At 35.3% G+C, this 17,225-nt stretch overlaps 1 protein-coding gene across 20 annotated transcripts in view; it reads left to right on the top strand.

Moving 5' to 3' along the window:
* The window catches only part of DOCK9 (dedicator of cytokinesis 9), a 133,073-nt gene extending 116,650 nt beyond the window's left edge, over positions 1-16,423 (top strand). For 13 of the 20 annotated variants that reach the window (XM_049815809.1, XM_049815822.1, XM_049815807.1 and 10 more), the window contains 9 exons: positions 4,205-4,327; positions 4,669-4,782; positions 5,436-5,471; positions 6,278-6,424; positions 8,488-8,698; positions 10,234-10,424; positions 11,691-11,791; positions 11,967-12,105; positions 15,187-16,423. In XM_049815809.1, the coding sequence (XP_049671766.1) occupies positions 4,205-4,327; positions 4,669-4,782; positions 5,436-5,471; positions 6,278-6,424; positions 8,488-8,698; positions 10,234-10,424; positions 11,691-11,791; positions 11,967-12,105; positions 15,187-15,309 (1,185 nt within the window). In that variant the 3' untranslated portion in view covers positions 15,310-16,423. Of the gene's footprint in view, positions 1-4,204; positions 4,328-4,668; positions 4,783-4,987; positions 5,044-5,435; positions 5,472-6,277; positions 6,425-8,487; positions 8,699-10,233; positions 10,425-11,690; positions 11,792-11,966; positions 12,106-15,186 lie in introns of those variants that run through there. The other 7 variants (XM_049815819.1, XM_049815826.1, XM_049815808.1 and 4 more) reach the window with 2 other exon arrangements.
* The last annotated feature ends 802 nt before the right edge of the window (positions 16,424-17,225 follow it).

Raw genomic sequence — 17,225 nt, forward strand, 5'->3', positions numbered from 1 at the left:
GTGTATGACAAAATTAGTTGACTGTGCAAATTGTGGCTATGCTAACAGATTAAAGACTTAGCTGTTTAAGCCTGGCTTTAGGCCTAGGGTACCTATGTTTTACTCCTAAGTTCTGGTACTGCTTTGCTCTATTGTCTTAAGACAAAAATTGTTGACTTTCCTTCTTCAGGAGAGGGGAAGCAGGAGTTGGAATTACTTGAAATGAGAAATATAGCACTTTTGCTTTCCAAAGACACCCAATAGCAGATCGGTGGGTTTTTTAATTTGTGTTATGTTCTATAAATCACTGATTCTCCTCATCCAGCATGGAATTTACCATGTTACTCAAAGGAAAATGTAATCTGCTCTAAGTGAGCCAAGAGTCGGTTTTCTAGTGACTACTGCTGATGGAAACTTTTGTTAGAAATTCTTGTCAGCGTCTACCTGACAAACCATTTGTCAGAGCTCAATTCTTTTGTATTTTTTAAATTAGAATGTCTTTATTCTTATTCTCATTAGCCAGTCCCTGCAAAAAGGATGTACTGCTTTTTCTGGTTCATTGAACCCTATGCAAATTTATTTCCATCTCTTACTTCCATTCCATGGAAACACTAAGCCAAGAGTAAAATTTAAAGCGTGTGGATCTTGCAAAAGGATCAAACTTTGCCGAATTTTCTTTTTCCCTTTTTAAACTTAACCATATAGTACTGTAACTGGTTAAATATTGAAAAAAGTTACTACTTTTCAGTTAACTTCTTATAGTTCACCCAGGAAGAGTAATAATAGGGAAAAACTCTTTGGTTTTTAGTAGACTAAAAATCATGAATAAATTAGGACAACTAGTATTTTACAGAAGAATTTCAAACCAGGTAGTCTAGTTGCTTCATGAATAGGAACATATTCGTATATGGAATGTTCCTTGGTATGTTCTTATGTAAGGAAAACTGTATTAGTCTAAGAAAAAGAAAAACCATATGACAGATCAGTTGGATACAGAAATCAGAAAGCAGAAACATATCTTTCAAGCTGTACTATACTACTACTGAGCAAAATGATGCTCTGAGGGAATTCTTCCTATATGTAGTAACAAAGACTTGTAGAATTTCTTTCTTGAAACTTGGCATTTCCCTGGATGCTAGTTACTTTAGAGTTAAATCTCCAAAACAGTCAGTAATTGGAACTATTGGGGGGATCAGGGGGGATCCCTCCATGTTTCTAAAAGGGGCAAAGCATCCTTTATATTCTCCCATTTATATAAAGTCTTCCCAATTAGATGAAATTTGTCTTAAGACTTGATTTAGTTTCTCATTTTCAAAATCAAAATTTTTAAAATTCTCAATTTAATTCTCATTTTAAAAGAATTCTCTTTCAGGCCAGGGTTAGCCTGACTCATTTCCTAAACTAGCCAGCTGAAAAAACAAAATTTTGCTTTGTTTTTTTAACAAAGTTACTGTGTGTTTCATGAACAGTTGTTTATGTGACGGCCTATTCAGCAGCACAAGTCAAATTCTCCTTGCAGAGCTAAAAGTCTCCTGGGTGTCAGAAATAGGAGGGTAAAAGCTTGGAACCTGATATTGTTCCCATGCTAGACTTTGCTGTAAGCAGTCCATCTGTGAGAGATCTGAGTTACGGCTAACAGGCCTGTGGCAGGTGCCAGATTCCGTGCGGATTAAGGTTGGAAACAATTTCATTCAAGTGGGCTGGTTTTTTCCAAAATAAACTCTGCCAGAATACAGCTCCACTACGGATAGTAGGTTAATCTCTACCTTCCTTATTTGTTGTTTCTGGTATCTTGTTAGCTATGACTTTCCATGAGAGGAATCATTCTAATTTGCAGACTGGTAAATGAAATGGCTTCACAGCTCAGATGGTATTATAGCTCTTTTAAGTGATCAACATGCAGTGTAATTCAATATATTAAAGCACTTTATGAAAAACAGAAATACGTACTCGCCCAACCATACAAGACACTTTAAAGTGTGGTGGCGAAGGCTGGTATTCTTCATAGGTACTCAGGCTGATACCGTTTAACATCTTCATGAGCCATCTAGGTCACGGGATATAGCGTATCATCAAGTTTGTGGACAAAACTAAGTGGAGAGGGGAGTGACTGATATGCTGGGGGACAGGGCTGCTGCCATTTAGAGGGACATCAGACTGAAGGAACACAGACGCCTCTCAAAGTTCTACAGAGACAAGTGCAAAGCCTTGCATCTGCCAAAAAATCACCCGATGTCTCAGTACAGGCTGGGGATGCACGGTGGCAGCAGCTCTGCAGAACGATCTGGGAGTTCTAGTGGACGAGAGATTGAATGGGAATCAGCAGTGTAGCCTTGTGGCAACAAAGGCCAACTGCATGCTGGGTTGTGTTACAAAGAGCATAGAGTCAAGAAGTGGAGGGAAGTGGGTTTTCCCCCTTCTACTTGGCATTTGTGATACCCCATCTGTAATCTTGTGCCTGGCGCTGCCCCCTCAAAGTCAAGAGGGATAGCAGCAAACTGGAAGAAGTCCAGCTCCTAAGGTGGTTAGTGGATGAATAAGACTCTTCTAAGAGGTGCGCCGTAACAGAGTAGAATGTCGTTCTCACAGGGTACAAGAGAAAACTCTGATTGGATATATGGGAAAAACATTTCCCATGAGAACAGATGAACGCTGAGGCAGGTGGCCCAGAAATGTTGTGTTCTTTTCCTCCCTCCTGTCAGCTCTCCCATGCAAGGTTTTTGCTCTTTGTATTTTTTTCCTGTGTGCAAACAAGATTGTACTCCTTTGCTGCATTTGGATGCCCTCTGGCGTCTAAGACCCTTGTCACAAAGCGGTGTTTGTGGACAGCCCTTGTGGTCCAGCACCTGGCTGCTGCTGATGGAGATATTGGAGAGTCTATACAGCCCCATAATGATTGGGGGAAAGGAGGGGATGTTTTAGGGACCGTTGCAGCACACAGATAAGGGTAGCATTTTTCAGTTTCTTTTTGCTCTCAATATTAAAGTTGGCTTTTCTTAGTGATACCTTTATGCTGTCTTAGTCCTCTACCAAAGGGAGGAGGGGAATAGAGTAGCATTGGATCCCTTCTAAGGATAAAAGAAGTTGTTTCCAGCTTCTGCGTTTCATCACTGCAATGCAAGAATGGTACCAGGAGGTCTCAAGAAGTAGAAATGTCACGTCTTCTGACATCTCGCAGTCTCAGACTTGGATTCTCTTGGAGGTACTTGGAGCTCCAGACATGTTGGAAGAAAACCGAGATGTGTTAGGGTATGTGGATGGGAATGAGATGCTTCACAGTGATTGTCACACTCAAGCCATGACCAAGTATATGACAGCTTCATCACAGGACCTGTAAGCTGTTCCATAATATTTGTGAAGTTGTTATAACTGAGTTAATGGAGTTAGCCAAGTAATTTTAAATTTATGAAAACTAGAGCAAAGTACAAATGTTATCGTAGTTTTGTTAGGCTTATTGAAGTAGGAGAAATTAAATGCATGGAAAATAAATTATTATGACAAACTGATGGAAGGGACTTCATAATTATGATGTAACTGCTCTAATGCAAAATGTGTACTTCCATTCTAATGTATAGATAAGCATAGCTCTTATTTAACCTTAAATAACTATCTTTTTGCTACAAGGATGGTGGTTTCTTGCTTGTGACTCTGTTTTGACACTTCAGGGTTTCTCAGCTTCTCTAACTGTTGTTATATGTATTTTCACTCTGGACCAAGTATACCAAATTCCACTGTTGTACCTTGATAATTGCTTCTGAGTACAGATTTGGGAATTGTATCTTTTTATTTTATTGTTGATGTAATTTGTTTGATAGTTTCCTTCATAACCATTACAGCCAAGTGTTTGTATAGCTGTCTTTTTAAGATAATGTTCTTTGTGTAAAACCAAAAAACCCCAAGGTTTTTCAAAAAAATAAAAACATGTTACAAGGTAAGACCTTGGGTCCTCACACAGGTGTCATTTGTGGACTTAAGATGTCAGAAGTATCTAAAAGAAAAATGCAGTTTGTGGTAAATATGAAGAGTAGTGTACACTCGGACTATTCTGTTTTGTTTTGTTTCCTTTTAGCAATTTTTGATTGCCACAATAATTTAAATTACTATGTGTTGATAATTTTGGTTTGAGTCAAGATCTCCTTTTTCATTGGGAAGAACTTTGGTATAGTTATTTGTGCTTTTCACAAGTACTGAATTGTTTTACTTTTTCACGTGTATCCAAATCTAGGATGTGCTGATGGAATTGTTGGAGCAGTGTGCTGATGGACTCTGGAAGGCAGAACGTTATGAACTCATTGCTGACATATATAAACTTATAATTCCCATTTATGAAAAACGGCGAGATTTTGAGGTACTAGATTCATCATAAGTAATTCTGAGCAAGAAAAAAAATATTTTTCTAGTCTAACTGCATGACACGTTTGACATCACAGAACAAGAGTATTAAAATTGTAACTGAAATATGAATGTTGTTTTAATTTTGAATAATTAAAAATGTTTAAATAAATGTAAATAATTAAAAATTAATCTTGCATATTGTCATTCTGATATAAGTACTAAACGTATTGCTACTGTTCAATGAAACAGTGTTTTTAGTTGTTATTAATTGCAAGGACATAATTTATTGTTGTTTTAAGATAGGAAAATTCTACGTTGTTCTTTTACCCCCTGATGGTTTTCTTTTATTTTTAGAGGCTTGCTCATTTATATGACACTCTTCATCGAGCATACAGTAAAGTAACAGAAGTTATGCATACAGGCAAGAGACTGCTGGGAACTTATTTCAGGGTAGCGTTCTTTGGACAGGTGAGTATTAATTAACTTTCAGTTGTCTGCTCTGTGCAGTAAGGAAAGCTGGAATTTATTTTACAAGGTATACTATTTCATCATCTATATTGATACCATGACATAAAAAGTACAAGAAATGTGTTCTGTAAGAAATAATTAAACATCAATAATTTAGTTTAAAACATGTATCAATTCTGATACAATTCTTCCTTGTTTTCCTCAGTAAATTTTTTGCCTTTTTGTCCTTTTTCTTCTTTTATTTACTACCTTAAGGCAGCGGTAAGTTTTCTATAATGTCAGTTCTTAGCAATGTATTGACTTAACGTGTAGTGCTACAGTGTGGTTTGCAAGGCTGCTTCTTAGATTGGTATGCATTAATAGCCATTGCAATTCAAAAAATAACATTAAGTTCCATTTAGAGAACAAATCACTCTCTTCTATGCATCAGTATTGCATGCTTTGAACAAAAGTTCTGGCTGTGTATTGGACAGCTTCACATCTAATATATGTCTAGAACGCTTATGTATCAGTATGGTATCACGCAGTATCAAGTAATACACTTTCTACGTGCATAGCCCAGTTGCTAATTGTTCAGCTGAGCATGGAGAATTGTACAATACTCTGAGCAGTATAACTTTACATGTATTCTGTTGTCTTTTATAACTTTATAGCAATACCAGTTTACAGACAGTGAAACAGATGTTGAGGTAATTACAGTAACTGCTTACAAAGCAAGCAATGCAGTAAAAACTACTGCATTTCACCTTAGTTTGATGTGGGTATTTTTGTCAATCTAGCCTGTGTTTATACATGATATGTTGTGCTTTTCTATTTTGTCTGTTTCATTTATGACAAAAATATTTCTTTTCCGATTCCAAACGTGAACTCAGACATGGCTTGTTGTTTTCAACCAATGACCTGTTTCACTTTCCACGTACTCTATATTGCATTTACTTATGGTTTTAAAACAAATGCTTTATGTAATGAAAGTGAAGTAGTATATGCCAAGATAGTACAACATAAAATTAAGATTTTTAGGTAAATTAAATTTCATTTTCTGGGATTAATTTTTTATTACTACATAAAGAAATTTTTTAGATTATTTTTATATAAACCATTGCCAAAATACTCACTTGTGAATCAGATAGTCATGTTGGGCAGTAAGATTTCTGTTTTGGCAAGTGAAACAGTGCTGAAAGTTCACTTTTAAATAAAAGTGAAGAAAAGTTATCTCAAAGGCTTGGCACACCATAAAATTACAATGAACCTTTACAATTTTAAATGTGTGTTTCCATTGTCTTTCACTCATTCTGTAGTAGATAATTACATTTTTCTGTTTTTTTAATCTCTTAGGAAACCTTTTTTACTTAGATTTTAATTTCTCCTTACTTACGTATGCTTGAATCCTGATGTTAAATGTTTATATTTGCTTTGAACCACATACATTCTGTTCATCTTAATCATTGTCCTATGTGGGTTTTTTCCAAGATTTTGATTACTTCATTTTTTGCAGGGATTCTTTGAGGATGAAGATGGAAAGGAATATATCTATAAAGAGCCTAAACTCACACCTCTCTCAGAGATTTCCCAAAGACTCCAAAAACTCTACTCTGACAAATTTGGGTCTGAAAATGTCAAAATGATTCAGGATTCTGGCAAGGTATGATCTTTATTCTCTCTAAAAAATTCTGATATACTGCTTCCACTAATCCACTTGAAATATTGTGGGATTACTTTCTGTCACTCATTGTGCACACAGACATAGGTGTCTAAAAAACTCTACTGGTTGAAGGGCATGAGAGAAATATCATCTCCTATTAAGTTTACCTTTAAGAACAACCAAAAAGCTTGATTTCCATAGTGTTACATCTCACAATAATAATTGTGTCTTAGAACAAATTTGGACTATGATCATATCCTGTGTTATGTTTAGCTGTATTTCTTGCCAGTTCATGCACAGTCGTTCTTTGGAAGTTTTTGCCTTTTCTGCATCTTGAAAGCAGAGTCCAAACTTTCTTCTGAAGTAAGAAACAGACCCCTCTTCTGAGAAAAGTACCGTATGTAAATAACATTTTAATTCTGTATCATTTGTTCTTGTTATCCTTTGCTTACGTCTCTGAGCCTGTTCAATTTTATAAACGCTTAAACTGTAGAAAAAAATGCTCATGCAAAGTCATCTGGTTAAATCTTTATTTGTCATAGGAAATGCTTTCCTTTGTAATTGAAGGCTCCAAAACTGTTTAACTGAAGAGGGCTACAGTATCCCACAGGCTGAGAAGAACACATACTGCACAAGATACCTCTCTGCATTCCTTTTATTCCCTTCCTCAGCCAATTTTTAACTTCCGTTTGGATTCAGGCTTTATGGTGATTTTCTCTTATCTATCTCTTCTGTTCCTTGATTCTACCAGTAAGATCACAAAGTTCTGTGCTTCTTGGCCTGAATGTGCAGCAATGGTGGGGCTTTTCAATATGGGAACTTTAAAAGGAGAGGAGGACTTATGCAAGGGCTAGATTTCATGCCACAGAAGGCAAGGGAATTATATTGTAATCTCAGTTTTTTCACAGCTCTTCAAGTATACTCTCTTGAATTCTTTACCATTAATTATAATGCACATGTGTGTTAGCATTTGTAGGGAACACTTTTATGTCAGCTGCACCAGAATGAGTACATAAATTGCCACTTAAGTTCCAGTCCAATAATCTTGAAAACATTGCAGATTTTAAAAAAAAGTAATTAATCAAGCAGCATGTTCCAATAAAAATGGGTAACAGCAGGGAGACCTTAGCTCTGTTCCCAGTTTGCTCCACGACTTACCTAGTGACTTCATGTGTGTATTTGCATTGTTGTTTTTCCCCACTTAGTTTATGGAAGTGAAATGGCTCAGAGGCAGGCAGAGATAACATGAATATTTTACATGGGACAAAAATGGTAGGCAACAACTTTTAGAAAGATGCACAGGTTTAGGGTGCCCTCTCTATCCCATGCTTGGGGGAATTTACAAAAAAAAATAAAAATCCTTGGTCCATTTAGTGACCCTGTTGGGTGAAGACTTTGGAGGCCTTCTCTATTGGTACGGGCAACTAGTTGCTGCTTTTACCAAATTAAAGATCAGCCAGTCCATGAACTCATCCAGTTCTAGAAACAAAATTAACTGAATAGCGAAGCCTTCAATTTGCCCTGCTCCCACCAGTATATTCTTTGGGACCCTCATAAGGTGTCAGAGTTGAGATGGGTTGGGAGGAGTACCTTCTGAAGGTAATACCTGAATTATTTGCAATGTAGGGTTTTATTTTTAATTATTAACTTTTTATATCACTAGCAATTTTCGGTCTCCAATCTACTGCTGTATCAGCTGTCATGGAGGACAAGAATTTGTTTCTGGGTTTTCTGTATCTGTGCCTTCCAGTGTTAATCAAGGGTATAACTCTGTATTATGTTTTTGTTTGCAGATCTGCATACACCAATTATCAATAATGAGTGTTTAAAAAAAAAAATCAAAAAAAAATCCAAACAGAACATGTTGTAATGCATCTAGCTATGTTGTCTTCCCAATAGTTAGAAACTGAACACAGAGAAGCCCTGTGAGACCATTAACGTTTCCTGTGTTTTCAGTAATTTAAAGGTTGAGACCAAATTTAGTTTCTGAAAGTTATGTGACTGAAATTAAATCCACTTTATTCACAGTGTAGCTATCTGATTGGTTTTTTCATGTTTTTAAGGTAAATCCAAAGGATTTAGATTCAAAATATGCATATATTCAAGTTACACATGTAATTCCGTACTTTGAAGAAAAAGAGTTGCAAGAAAGAAAAACAGATTTTGAAAGGACCCATAACATTCGCCGCTTTATGTTTGAGATGCCTTTTACTCAAGCTGGTAAAAGACAAGGAGGAGTAGAAGAACAGTGTAAACGACGGACTATTTTGACAGGTACTGATTGAATGGAAATTTCCTTTAAAAGAGAACTGCTCTTTTATTTTGTTTTTTATACTTAATTCTTGATACTAGGTTTTTCTATATGTTGTGTATTTTGTCAGAAAAAATCCTTTAGGAGATTTCTCATGTGAATGTTGGAGGTGACTAGAGTTGCATGGTATACCAAAATACTGTTAGACAAAACAAACTTTTAAAATTAGTACCTACTTGAAAGTAATTTTAGTAAATTAAAAATTGTGATATGCAAACACTTATAAATGACCATCTGCGAACACGTATATCATTGTGTGATTTCTTAACCCATAAACATTGGAAAAAGAGTAAAATCTCATATTTGACTATGTTCTAACTACCCTTCACTTTTAAATAATTTGGGGGTTTTTGTATAATGGAATGTCTGCATCTCTCCCTTTTCCCTCTCCTGTGCTCACCTCTTTGCTATAAAATATTGAAGAACAATGGCATTATGCTTGCTGGTTTGGGTGAGAGATTTTTTTCAACATTCTTTCTGTCTTGGAATGTGTAAAATGCAGCATTGGTTCTTTTGGCTAAAGCACTAGAAGAGCCTGAAGGGCAGGTTCTAATTTGATTTCCAGCCTCTGTTCTGTTGTGGCTTTGGTCTAATCACTGTGCTTTAGTTTCTCATTTGTTAGCTTTAGAAGGGAGAGAGAGTGCCCATCTATTCCCCCATGGGCTCAAAGTTTAAAGATAATTAGTTCACAGATACAAAACATTTTGTTATACTTTTAAGGGAGATAATTAAAAGTTACGGTGTGTTTGGCAGTGTTTCTGTATAATGTGTAAATCTGAGTTTGTGAAATAGCAAGTTGACTGGAAGCATTAATTCAAATGACCTAATTCTGTTCTGTATGGGGTTTTCCATTTCACTTAGTCCTTTATAGCTATCAGCCAAACTACTTTTAATATTTTTAGCCAAAACTAGGTTTTTCAAATTGGTTTCTTCAAGGGATAATCCTCAAATAATTTGGGGGTTTTTTTGCTTCACCTTCAAGAGTTGTGAATCTGGAGTCGAGCTTTCCTTGTTCTTAAATAAAAGACCATTTTGTGTTTTGTCTCTGTTAAATATGAGCTTCTGTATCACTGTCTTAATATAGTGATAAAAACAACTTAAATGACTTCATAATGCCAGCTGTCCATAGTCAATACTTGTGAGGAAATAGAAAATACAGCTTTTCTATTTTTTATTCTTCTCCTCTTTGAGATATGTGGATGATAATAAATTCTTTTTACAGTTTTCATATGAATTAAGTTCCAATGGTTTATTTCTTGGTTATTATTAGTAGCAGTAATGACAGTGATCTTTCTTTGCTGTAATACATGTAAACCTATGCATATTTACATTTTCAGTATTTTGTTTCCCTGTACATTTGGTAGTATTTCTGATTATATAATGTTATTAAATTGAGCAACTAATTATATCAAAATCAGATTTTAGCATAAAATTCTATCAAAACACACCTTATTCAAAAAGCTTTTTCTAACTGTATTAAACTTGTTTCCGTCCATAGCTATACATTGTTTCCCATACGTAAAAAAGCGCATTCCAGTAATGTACCAGCACCATACTGATTTAAACCCAATTGAAGTAGCCATTGACGAAATGAGTAAAAAAGTTGCAGAACTTAGGCAGCTTTGCTCTTCAGCTGAAGTGGATATGATCAAATTGCAGCTGAAGCTCCAAGGAAGTGTCAGTGTTCAGGTAAGACCATATACTTTGCCATTCAGCTATTGTCCTTGCTTCTGTCCCTGAACAATTATATTAGCATTTTATCATTACTTTCTATTCTGTATATTCAAAAATGTCCTAAATTAGAAATATGCTCACTGTTTGCAATTATGTCCAGAATAGGGAAAGCAATAAAAGCATTTCATATAAACACTGATCATGGACAATAACATGAAAGGATTAAGATTTATCTCTGGAATCTAAGGTGCTCTGACCCCCACCAGGTTTTGGTATAAAGCTGAAACTACCGTAAAATAGTGACTTCCCATATGAGGATGAATAAGTGTATTTTGCCTAAATGTAGGTCTGCTCGCAGTAGGTTCAACGTGGTCATTATTACTTTTGTATTTTGGTAAGACCCCTATGGCGATGAAGAGGAAGTGCCAAAATAGAGAAGGGTAATAGTAGAAAATCTCACTGGGCAACATGTTGTTTTGCCTAAGGCAAGCAAGAACTGAATGTATAAAGAAACTGCCAGATTTGCCAAAATAGAGTACATAAAGCAGTTGTAGCGTGTACAAATCAATATGGTAAGGGTCTTAATGCAGTGACGGGAGTGCCGCTGTATTATTTTTAACTGATTTAAATCAAAGGAACAGTAAACACAGTCATCTGAAATGAACAGTTGTCATATTGAAGATTTAAAAAAAAAAAAAAAAAAAAAAAAAAACAAAAAACAAAACAACAAAAACCAAACACAAAGCAAGGTTCCAGAATCAGCAAGTTGTCAAGCTAGCATTTGGGATGAGAAGGGAGGGGCTCTTACTGTTAATATAAAAGAATAATAGGGATGAGTCAGAAATTGTTGAATCCAGTAGCTGTCCAGTATGTAGCTGTCATAATGGTGCTGTTGAATTTCTGCTAATTATTGAAGAATTTTCAGCTTGGAAGTGTTTTCAATAGATAAGCAGACCAAACAGTAGTAGATCTAGCTCATTTTCTCAGTTTGCCACCCTAATTTCGTCAACAGAGATGACAAATTGGCAATATCAGCAGTCACTTTGCCACATCATCAAAGTGGTTTCTTTGTGCCAGGACAGGTTCATACAGAGTGCTGTAGATGCGTCTCCTGCTCTTATATTCCAGCTCCAGCAGTCGTCTTATTTCATAAGTCCAGCTTTTTTGAAATCAATGTGTTTTCCTAAGAAAAGCAAGTCAGACAGACACCTGTAGTATCTGTTATTGCTAAGACAATATGTCAGAGAACTGACTGTATTTTGTAATTCTTGTTCTCTTTAGGTTAATGCTGGTCCATTAGCATATGCAAGAGCTTTCTTAGATGACACAAACACCAAAAGATATCCAGACAATAAAGTAAAGCTACTAAAAGAAGTGTTTAGGTATGTTTTGGGGGGGAGGGGGGAAGATTGACTTTTTTTTCCCCCAAGACTGGTATCATAAGAATTTTTTTTAACCTTTTAACTTTTACAGTGTTCCGAAGCTGGCATTTTGTATTGATCTTTTGGATTTTGTATTCCTGATGGAAATCTTTTTTAATTATTTTATGTAAAACAGGCAATTTGTTGAAGCTTGTGGGCATGCTCTGGGTGTAAATGAACGACTTATAAAGGAAGATCAGTTGGAATATCAGGAAGAAATGAAGGCCAACTACAGAGAAATGGCAAAAGAGCTTTCTGAAATAATGCATGAACAAGTATGTGCTGAAATTAAATTATACATACCAGCATTCAGAATGTAGCTGTAATGTGAACCCACTAGGAAAAGTGTATGTAATGCTTTACATAAAGGGGACTATTTCTTTTTTTTTTCTTTTTTTCCTCTATTGGAGTATAAGCATATCATGGAATTGTGGAACTTCACCATTTTTTTTCCTGTTTGTGAATTTTATGCAGATGTTTTCTTGACCTTCAGAATAATCTTCCTCATTAAGAAAGTAAATCTGGTGGACACCAGCCTGTTTAATTGTAGGAGAGGAAGACTGCAGTAAATATAAAACAAATTTAATGACATGAATATACATGTCATTTATGCTTCATATGTATAGTTACAGGGCTCTCTATTCACTGACCCAAAAAGCTTATTTTAGTCTATACTTCCTGGTACCTGTAGGGGGATTTGATCTGCAAGCTTAGCCCTTTTTCTTTAGAATTTGGAATTACAAATATTTACTTTTGTGACAGAGTTAAATATCTTTTAAGAGGTATTCCAAGATGTTGTCTTGAGGTCAATCCAATGCAAATAAGCTGGAGATACAGGAGAAGGAAAACCAGAATTCTTATGCAGTGAGATGTAAGACCTTGAATCTGGGATCCATGGTAGAAATGTCTTCTGACCTCAGAGGCAAGGATATTATTTCTAGGACAGCAAAGGCTGACAGTTCATGCTGGATCCCTCCCTTCTTGACACTTTTATTCATCATATTGATCACTTCAGGCTCCTTTTTCTTTCATCTACTGCTATTTGTATAATCTTTTCCCAGAGTCATAGAGTGAATCGTAGTTCTTAATCCTCAAGGCTCGTGTTTCTAGCCCGCAAGAAGTACTTGTGATTTCTGATAATATTTTACTTTACAAATATACATGTCTATGAGACTTCCTTGGGTATGAGCATAATAGCAACTTTTTTTAGTCTAGGAACCAATGCATCCTGGTCTGGATAACCAGTTGATACAAAGAGGAGCTCTGAGTTTCTCTTGTTGATACAAAAACTATAGGCTTTACTCAGAAATCAAATTGTACAGGAAAAAATCAAACTTGAGACCTACCTGAGGCATTCAGTCTAACTGACATTTAAATGCTCTGTTAATCTTCCAGCTTTTTTCTGGAATTGCATCCTTTAGATGTACAATGACTCTACCCATTTACTATTTTTTGACATCTCTAAATTACTCTTCTCTTGGATAATAATAATGTGCTCAAAAAGCTAGTCAGCTTGCTGGTGCAACAGCCTTCTGTATGATTGTATAAGAAAGTTTTGCCTTTATTCTACCCTTGGTTAGATGGTATCCAAAACTTTTATGGTGACTTTTTTCTGTTAAAAAATGTGTCAAGTGTCTAAAGTTCACTTCATGCACTTTCTTGCTCTCCATTATTTCCTGATGTGGTTTTCTTAGGTACTGTGCTATGAGTAGCTCTGTGCTATCATATAATTATGGTGAAGCACAAGAATACAGCAAGCGCATAGGTTTTATTTTCATTCTCTTATTCTTTTGTTATACTATCACAGGGAAAAGCTTGCCACAAAACATAACTTTTTTTAACCACTAGTATTGGAGAATATTGTGAAACAAGGCTTGTAGGGAGTGACACCATTTTGTCGGAATTCATGTGTTGTTTTTTTAATAAAATCCAGTATCTTTCAGATATACATGTAGAGGAAAACAGTTTTGAAGGATCCCTGGAATAGAAAAAGATTTGCTTGGCTGGGACAGTTTTACTGTTATTTCCATGTGATTTATTGAAAAGCAGAAACCAGTGGAGGGTTTTAGAAAGGAGGATAACTAATGGGACAGCTGATTAAGATGAATGAGGTATATGGGAGAATTATCTCCCTTTGGAAAAGAGAGGAAAATGTTTTGGTCAAGTAATATAATGGTAATAAATGAAAGATTAATATTCCCCTGGCATAAGAAAAAGTAAAAGCATATAATGACAGTTCGTACACAAGAAAAAATACTTTGAACTCAATGCAAGATATGTGTTTAAAAAATGCGCAAGTGTGTGAGTTTCCAAAGATTGACAATAAGAAAAAGCATGTAATGCCTGAAACTTCAGGAGTAAATCACATTGTCTAAAAGTAAATGAAGAGAAGAAAGGGCAAACAACTGATACCTATGAGATAGTGTGAACAGAATATGAAAGTACAGCACTTACTGCAGTAACGTGTACTATTAGCCTACCACTGTGTTCTCTTTATACAAATCTGATTAGTTGTAAATAACTAAAACATGCTATGTTGTTGGGTTGCTTTGGTTTTTTTGTTTTTTTTTAAATAAGATTGATCGCTCCGCTGAAGGCTTAGAATCATGAGGGTCTTCACTGACATATTTAAAAATGTCACCTTTACGTGCCTGCCTATTGCTGTATTTGGAAAAAGCTTCTCACAATGTTTGTTTCAATGTCATTGAAGAAACTGTTAGCTGTCTCATAGGACTGTGGGTTTTAAACAGCTGCAAACATTTCATTATGAAAAATACAGAAAAGAATCTTAACAGATTTTTCTTTTTTCTCCTCTGCTGCTTGCCAATATGATCAGATGGGATGGTAATTAGTTTTCTTTACTTCTGCTCTTCGTTTGCCTAATCTTTGTATCATTCCTTTTTTTCCAATATTTCTAATCTTAGCATCGGTAAATTTATAGCTGTTAAGAATGAAGTCTTTCTGGTGCTTTGATAGCTTTTGATAAGAAATGTTCAAATCATACCTCAAAGTCAAAAAAAAAAAAAGGCAAAAAAGGGCAAAAAGCAAGCCTGTTGACATTGTGAAACTCCTTTTGCAAGTTAACAAGAGAAAGGAGAGAAGTTATACAAGCTCCCTCTAGAGAGGACAGTGTAATACCTAAATTAGAAGAACTGATGTCGAAGTAACTAGTGCCGTCCTAAATCAGGTAGAGGATGGCTGAAAAGAGTAGCCATCCTCAAAAAGTAGTTCTGTGCCTTTGAGGAAGTACTGGAAAGTTGAGTTGATAACCGATTTCATAAAGTGCTGCTTAGCTGTTTTATAAATACTTGTGTCATTTTGTAACATTGTGGTAAATACATGTTTTCCATTTTAAGATTACTCCAGTTGAAGAAAAGGCCAGTGTTATGCCTAATTCGCTACACATTTTCAACGCCATAAGTGGAACTCCAACAAGCACAACAGTTCATGGGATGCCCAGTTCTTCTTCAGTTGCATGATTGTTTTGTAAAGGAAAGTATGTTCGGGTTTTTTTTTTTTAAAGTATGTGGATTTGCTTCATTGTGTGCAGACTCAGGATGATTTTGAAGCTAAATGTTGGGCACGTGCAAGCTGCATAATTCATACGAATGTCTGAGCACACTTAGCTAATAGCAGTTACTGGTAATAGTCTTTTAGAGTAAGGGAGGCGCACATATATTTTTCAATCTTGCTGGTAACACTTAAAAGTATTCATAATGTCATTGCAGAAGTGCGTGTTGGAAAATTATAAAGTTGAAGTTAATTTCTCTTTTTCGTTAGAAAGTATTATTAAAATGAATTGCACATTACAAAAAAAGTGTCGTGGGATGTAATTTTGCAGATATGTAACATTCAGGTGTTCTTTTTGTGTATGGCACATAGAGATTGATTCCAAGTACAAGAACTATTTTGGGGCTAGACAGAGACACTAGTTTTTTGGGTTTAATGGAACTGACAATAGTAGTTTTTGTACCATTTGGCAAATTGTTGTGCTTTATTTTATACCTTGTTGCATTTTGGAGGTATGTGAGCTTAGATCTTACTAAACAACTAAATACAACCAAAGGTCTGTATTAATGAACACTGAGTTATACTAAAATATCAATAGTAGTAAATTGTTATGTACATATTGTTTGTTAATACAGTCCGTACAGTCTGTACATAAATGTATTACATTTCTAAGCATTTTTTAATATTCATACCAGCTCTTATCCTTCTGCTTTCAGTTTATTGTGAAAATTTGCTCATTCCAAGTATATGCAGACTTTACAGTTCATTTATTCCTGTATATAAATAAGTGCAATATAAAGATGTATACAGTCTTTGCTATGTTAGGTTTATATGCAGTTATTAAAAGAAAAACACTTTTTTGCCAAAGCAATGGAGTATGTAATTGGTGATCATGGTTACTGTGGTAAATGGTGGTATAATTTAAAGCTTTTTCCATATTCTTATTCTTTTAAGACATTAATTTAGTAATTTTATATTTGGGGGAAATAAAGGTTTTTAATTTTATTTAACTGGAAGCACTGTCCTGCTGTAATAAACATTCTGTACTACATCTATATTAAAAGGAAAAATGTAGTTACTTTTCTCACTGTGTGCTCTGGTGTTTATTTTAGATTTGTCCCTGAGACTGGGGAAAGATGAAAGCTTGATCAAAAAAACATGGCTTTTTGCAGCTTAAGTATGAGATGAGGTGAGATGCAAACACTTCTAGGGTTTGTTTCATATTCTTTGTCAATAAAGGGAATTTAGGTTATTAGTTAAGACATCAGTTTTGGATCCATCACGTTTGACTCAAGTAGCATGCTACAGTAACTAGAGGTTGTTATTCACCGGTACAGTTAATATTAGGAAGTCTTCAAAACTTTTCATCACGTGGCAGTAAAAATCATCTTTTCCTTATGACATAAGGTTTACTGTCATTTTCTGTAGTGTAGCATGAAACTCATATGTTGCCTTTACTCATCAAAGGTTTTTCCAAAACAGCTCATTCTGGCAGTGAAATGCTGGATAAGTCTGTTTCTTCCAATTATGTTTCTGAAGCAAAATTCCTGCTTGTTTAAAATTCTTTTCCTGTAGGAAAAAAAAAAAAAGGAAAAAACCCAGACACAAATACTTCTAGACAGTGAACCCATAATGCTGTGTTAAGAGGCAGTCCCCTTTCTCCCCCTCTATATGCTTTCACAGCATATGGAAATGGCTGTGGGAATACTTTGCTATCTGTCAGTGTAGTTAGTCTCAGAACGTATTTCATGATTAGGAGAAAATATCCTGTAAAGTTGTTTTGCCATTCAGGAAGATTTCTGTATCAATATATTAATAGAAATTGTGTACATCATGGTGGCTTCTTGCAATTATCCCACTTTTTCTAACTTCCCCTTTGCCCTGG

The sequence above is a fragment of the Accipiter gentilis genome, chromosome 13 (assembly GCF_929443795.1).
Source record: "Accipiter gentilis chromosome 13, bAccGen1.1, whole genome shotgun sequence".
NCBI lineage: Eukaryota > Metazoa > Chordata > Aves > Accipitriformes > Accipitridae > Astur > Astur gentilis.